Below are 6,750 nucleotides of genomic sequence, written 5' to 3' on the forward strand. Positions count from 1 at the left end.
CCTGTAAGGACGGTGGTGTGGACCCCACAGTGATGTATGTGTCTTATACACACCGTCCATTCATTTCAGCATGTGTGGGGCCCACCCCACACATGCTACACGTGTGGGATGGTTACCACCTTGATGTATCTATTCTACATCCACTCTGTCTGTCTGTCCTAGGCGATGGACCCCACTACAATGTATGTGTTTCTCCACACCGTCCATCTGAATGTGTGGGGCACTCCATGATGTATGCGTTTCATCCATGCTGACCGTCCATTTTTTGGGGTGGGGCCCACTTTGAGGATTGTTGTATATTCACATTGTCCATCACGTCATTGACATGGCCCCACCATGATGAATGTATTGTATATCCGCACCATCCAGCCTGTTGGATGGTGGGGCTCACCAGTGGGCCCACAATTAGAAATCAACAGAGGAAATTCCAAGTTCGCCCATAGATTCCGCTTCTTCTAGGCTCCTTGGACTCCTTAGCTCTTAGGCTTTCCCTTTAATCGTGGAAGATGAGGATTGAAGGGTGGAGATGGGAGATTAGAGGGGTAGGAAGTGGGCCACACCTAGCTTCTTTCTCTCCTTAGAAGACCTTAGACGGTTGCTCTCTTGTTTGCTTCAGAGTGAAGAGAGAAATGAGAGAGAGAGAGAGATAGAGAGAGAGAGAGAGTGATTTAAGGATAGAGGGATGGGTGTGATGGGTGAGTGATGGGTGTGAGTGATGGGTGTACTTGACTAGGTATGGGTTGTGTTAACTTTGGGGAAGAGAGAGGTATGGGTGAGTGATGGGTTGTAGTTGATTGATTGATGTGATGTTTGGTAGAATTCTCTTGGGTTTTGTAAATGTATGACGTTTCCTTGAAATATACGCAGGCCCACAACTCCTGGCCTTAGTATCGCATCGGCGCGCTAGTTGCGACATTGGAACAGCGGCGACGGCACAGTCACAAGGGTATAAGTCTCAGGTTTAGTCGACTTAGATCGACAAGATGCGACTCAGGGTCGCGTGCAAATGTTATCTACACGTCACGAGTCATCGAAATTCGACTGGGAGGACCGCGGAAGCCTATGGAACGGTACGGACTAGGATACGAGCCTTACAGAATTGGTGAAAGAAGGGTAGGAGAAATGGATGACAGTCATTCTCTTAGGCGAATGGGCAAAGCCGCGGTAGTTACGTTATGCTCAGGAAAAAGGATAAAGAGCCCCTATAAACAAGACACTAAGGTAATAAGAAGAGAGACATCTGAAGAATTCCATGACATTATTAGAGAGAAAGGGAAAAATAAGGTGGAGGGGATAACATACGATGTGGTGAGTCATCTGAAAGGCATACCAGCTCGACTAAGTGTGTATGATGCATTAGGACTGTCAGAAGATTCTCGAAACAGTCTGATTCAAGCTCTATCTGATAATAATGTTAGAAAAGCATTGCTTATAGAGATGGAACATGAAGAACAAAACAATTGCATGTCAGTTATTTCTTTCTCTGATGATGACCTAATTTATGGTGAAGAGCATAACAAACTGCTGATGGTTGTGGGCCATGTCAGCGGTAAATAGATAAAACGAATAATGCTAGATAATGGGTCCACAGTGAATTTGTTGCTGTTAATGATGTTAAATGAATTGGGATATCGTTGTTCTCATTTGCGACCTACTGGGATGATGATACAAGGGTTTAATCAAGATGGATAGAGGGCGCTCAGCAAGATCACATTGACATTAGAAATAGGAGGATGTTGATAGTCATTGTTTGTCACGTCATCAACGCAATAACGACATATAATCTTCTTTTGGGAAGACCCTGGATGCACCAATATGGCATCGTACTGTCGACTCTCCATCAATGCTTCAAGTACTGTAAAGATGGGATTCAATATAAGGTGATGGCTGATGCAAAACCATTTACAGAAGCAGAGTCTTTCTTCATCGACACTGGCTATTATGACAGCTCGCCATAGGAAATAAAAAGGGAAGCAATGATAATGAAACAACAAAAGGCGAAACAAGCACAATGCAGAATGGGGTCGCGAAGATAAAGTTATCTAAGAAAGAGAATGCAAAGTAGAAATTTTATTTCGTGCCAAGACATCTGAGACGACCGAGGCAGCTCCCGCTGACATTATTATCGCCCAAGCAATTAGAAATTTTACAATCAAATTACACTATGCCGCTACCGTAAGCTGAAAGAAAAAAAACCATTCCTAGTTATGCCTAAGAGGTTCCACGTTGAGACCAGCATGAAAAACCCCGAACCTATTGAATTCTACATAGTGTCAGAGGTAGAGGTAGAAGAAAAGATAGATAATAAGATGAACTTTGTGAAGTTAACACCTGAAGATTTGGAAAGATACAACTCTACTAGCAAAAGGATAATGAAGAACATGAGCTTTGATTCTGAAGAGCTGACTGGCTTAAACAGTGGAGAAGGTATCTTGATCCCAATCGGGGTCAATGAGAAAATTTGAGAAAGTTCAGCAGATTGGGAGGAGAATCTTCGGTAAATATGATCACTGTAGAATTAGCGGAAGAAAAAGAAGCTGAAATAATCAAACATCCTGAGATGGCTCCGAAGCAGATGGAAGATGGGGGGTAACTGACGATTGACAGCTTATGAGAAATAAATCTAGGGATAGAAGAAGAGGATACATTCATAAGCGCCAGTCTTTCTGAATAAGAAGCTAACCGGTATATTAAACTTTTGAAAGAAAACACAAATGTGTTTGCCTGGACATATGCTGAAATGCCAGGTCTGGAACCATCAGTGGCAATGCATCAGTTTAATATTTCTAAAGACAAGAGGCTAGTTAAACAAGTGCAGTGACGATTTCACCTAGAGCTGATCCCTGTGATTGAAGAAGAAGTGAATAAGTTAATTAAAGTTGGGTTTATCAGAGAAGTCAAGTATCCTAAGTGGATATTAAACATTATTCTGGTGAAAAAGAAGAGCGGACAGATGAGAGTATGCATCGACTTCAGAGACTTAAATGAAGCATGTCTGAAGGATGATTTCCCACTGCCGATCACTGAGTTGTTAATTGACAGTACGACTAAGTACGCCTTTATGTCCTTTATGGATGGTTACACTAGGTATAATCAGATAAGAATGGCCCCGAAAGACGAGCAAGCCACGACATTCAGAACATCACTGGGAATTTATTGTTATAAGGTCATGCCATTTGGTCTCAAGAATGCAGGTGCAACATATCAAAGGGTGATGTAGAATATATTCCAAGACATGATGCACAAGCATGTTGAATGTTATGTGGATGATTTAGTAATCAGGTCAAATGACCATGAGGAACATTGTGAACATCTGGTTTCAGTATTTCGTCGGCTTAGAAAGAAGCAACTGAGGATGAATCCATCTAAATGCGCGTTCAGTGTTTTGTCTGGAAAGTTCCTTGATTTTGTTGTCAGGCACTGGGGAATTGAAGTTGATCTGAGAAAGATCAGAGCTATGTAGGAAATGCCACCTCCAAAAACACTAAAGGAATTAAAAAGTTTGTAGGGAAAGTTGGCATATATTTGTTGCTTTATCTCTAATCTCGTAGGAGGATGTCAGCCGTTTTCCCATCTAATGAAGAAAGGGGCGAAATTTGTGTGGAACCAGTCATGCTAAAATGCATTCGATTCAATCAAAGAATTGTTGAAACAACCCCTAGTACTAGCAGCGCCTATGAAAGGTAGACCCCCCATTCTTTATATTTCTGCAGCAGAGAATTCATTGGGGCCTTATTAGTGCAAACAAATGAGCAAGGGAAGGATATCGCGTTATATTATATGAGTAGAACTTTGATAAGAGCTGAATGCAACTATTTGCCCATCGAGAAAGTGTGCTTAGCTCTGATCTTCGCAGTTCAGAAATTAAGGCATTACTGTCTCTCCCATGATATAATTTTGATTTCGCGAGCGGATCCTCTAAAATTCTTAATGATAAGGCTAATGCTGTTAGGGAGACTGGCCAAGTGGATGCTTTTATTGTCAGAATATATGATCACATATGAACTGACAAAAGTAGTAAAAGGACAAGCAGTGGCAGATTTCCTAGCAGCCCACCCTATGTTGGATAACGAAATGATCAGTGATGACTTTCCAGATGAGCAGGTAATGATGACAGAATTGCCTAGTTTGTGGAAAATGTACTTCGACGATGCTTCTAGAACTTCATGAACGAGTCCTGGGGTAATATTTATAGTCCGCAAGGTGACCTGCTGCCATATTCCTTTATGTTAGGTGCAACGTGCACTAATAACGAAGTTGGATATTAAGCTCTCATTATAGGGATGGAAATAGCTCAAGAAATGAAGATAAAAGCGTTACGGATTTTTGATGATTCTAAGCTAGTGATAAACCAACTTACGACAAAATTCAAAATAAGGAAGCAAGAGCTCCTCCTGTATTATTGTCATGTGTAACAATTGTTAAAGCAATTTCAAGATGTTGAAATCAAGCATATACCGAGATCAGAGAATGCAAGGGCAGACGCCTTGATTAGTTTGGCTGCAGCCTTGGCCTATCCTAATCGAAGCCCTCTCCAAGTAACAATAAAAAAAAGAAGGTTTTTGCCGCCTGCCAAAGATGTTAAATTTGCTGAAGTATTTCCTGTGTCATGTTTGGAGATTACAATTGATGATTGGCGCCAGCTTTATGTAGATTATCTCAAATATAATATCTTGCAGGAGGATCTAGCGCAAAAGTTGCAAATAAAGCAAAGGGTGAAGAAATTCATTGTGTAATGAAGAGCTTTACAGAAAGTCTTATAATGAGATGTTGTTGAGATGCTTGGATACAAAAGAAGTGAATCAAATGTTGCGCGAAGCATATTCAGGGGAATGCAGGGCTCATCAGGCTAGTAGAAATTTGTTTCACCGAGTACGTCGAATGAGGTATTACTAGCCTACAATGTTCAACGACGCAATTGATTATGCATGAAAATGTCACAAATGTGAAATACATGGTGATGTCATACATGTACCCCCTGAAGATTTGCATTAGTCAGTAGCTTCTTAGCCCTTCGTAGCTTAGGGACTCGATGTTATCAGTCCTATAAACCCATCATCATCTAGAGGAAAATAGTACATTTTTATAGCCATAGATTACTTCTCAAAATGGACTAAAGCCATCGCGTTGAGAACTATCAAAGAGACAGATGTCATGAATTTCATACGGCGTGCAATAATATACTGTTACGGTATTCCGAAGAAGATCATCACTGATAATGGGACCCCATTTAAGAACAGGGGAATGGAGAAATTGTGCCAAAAATTTGATATCCAGTATTCATTCTCAACACCTTACTACCCACCAGCTAAAGGGTTGGCCGAAGCATTCAAAAAGATGATTGTGAAAATATTGAAGAAAACAGTTGCAGGAAACAAACGCGATTGGGATGAGAAGTTGTAAGAAGCTCTATGGGCTTATCAAACTACTCACTATACTGCTACGAAAGCAACACCATATTCTTTGGTTTACAGGATTGAAGTTGTTATCCCCATTGAAGTTCAAGTTGCATCACTCAAAATGACAGTACATCAGTCGATTACTGATGATGAAAATGCTAAGATCAGGCCGGCAGAGTTGAATTTGCTAGATGAAAAGCGATTAACGACCTAGCAGTGATTACAGTTCTATCAAGAAAGAATCTCTGCTGCTTTTGACAGATAGGTCAAGCATCGCTCCTTCAAAAGAGGTGATATGGTATTGATGCTGAAAAGACCGATAGTGGTCACTCGCAAGACAGGGGGCAAGTTTGACCCTAAATGAGATGGCCCATACATAATATCTGAAGTGTACTCTAATGCGGCTTATCGGGTGGTAGATCAAGATGGATGTGGCATAAGTATACCAGTGAATGCCTGTTTCATAAAAATATATCATCCCTGAATATATGTGCAGATTTGATTCAGAAGATTCACAACATAATTCTTCTCAATCAAAAGGGGGCAGGCAAGAGCATACAAAGGCAGAACTCTGTATTTCTTTTTTTATATTGTATTTCTCTTTGAGTATTAATGAAGTGCAGGCCTTCAAAGCATATCAAATTCAAGTAAGTCAATGAAAAACACCAATGATTGTTGCCATATTGCCAATGGTTATCGCCAAAATGCTAAATGAAATCGCCAGATGCAAATCGCTAATACGGCAATGACTATCGCCGAATTGCCAAAGTTATTATTACTATCATTATCTTGTTAGCAGAAGGCTATTTAAATTTATCAAAATCAATAGCACCGCCAAGCTGATATGCTATCTTAACTATAAAATTTTGTTTCATATCATTAGCGAGTGCGGTATATTAATTTCAATTTATTATTTCAATAAGGCCAATTCATCATTTACATGTGGCACTATGGGAATTGCGACAACAATTATGTACAAGAATCACAACAACAATGACGACTTATCACATATGAAGCCGAATGCGCATAAGGCTTATCATTATTGGCAATGGCGATATGGCAGAACTATACAGGTAGCAGTGTTGCCTGTGGCCTTAAAAAGCTTAGAAAGAGCATCACACGCACCCATGCAGGTAGTGACCTATGTCATTTGTATAGCTTCAGGTAGCATCACAAGGATGGTCAGAGAGCGCCTCCTTGTGAATGGGTCTGACCTTGCAGATGAAGAAAAAGTGAGTCTCTGAAGCAAGATGACACCCTAGATCCCTGGTTTGATTTTAGCAGTAATGCGTGAGGGTAGGTCTCTGAAATAAGATGACCCCTCATTGATGGACTGGCGACCTTAGATTTG

The 6,750-nt window shown here is 40.7% G+C and overlaps 1 protein-coding gene across 1 annotated transcript; it reads left to right on the forward strand.

The window, feature by feature from the left end:
* Positions 1-5,154: 5,154 nt before the first annotated feature.
* On the forward strand, positions 5,155-5,613 carry LOC131249618 (uncharacterized). Its single transcript, XM_058250411.1, has 2 exons — positions 5,155-5,399; positions 5,475-5,613. Exons 1-2 carry the CDS (start codon positions 5,155-5,157, stop codon positions 5,611-5,613), a joined length of 384 nt encoding a protein of 127 aa, XP_058106394.1.
* The last annotated feature ends 1,137 nt before the right edge of the window (positions 5,614-6,750 follow it).

The sequence above is a fragment of the Magnolia sinica genome, chromosome 6 (assembly GCF_029962835.1).
Source record: "Magnolia sinica isolate HGM2019 chromosome 6, MsV1, whole genome shotgun sequence".
Lineage (NCBI taxonomy): Eukaryota > Viridiplantae > Streptophyta > Magnoliopsida > Magnoliales > Magnoliaceae > Magnolia > Magnolia sinica.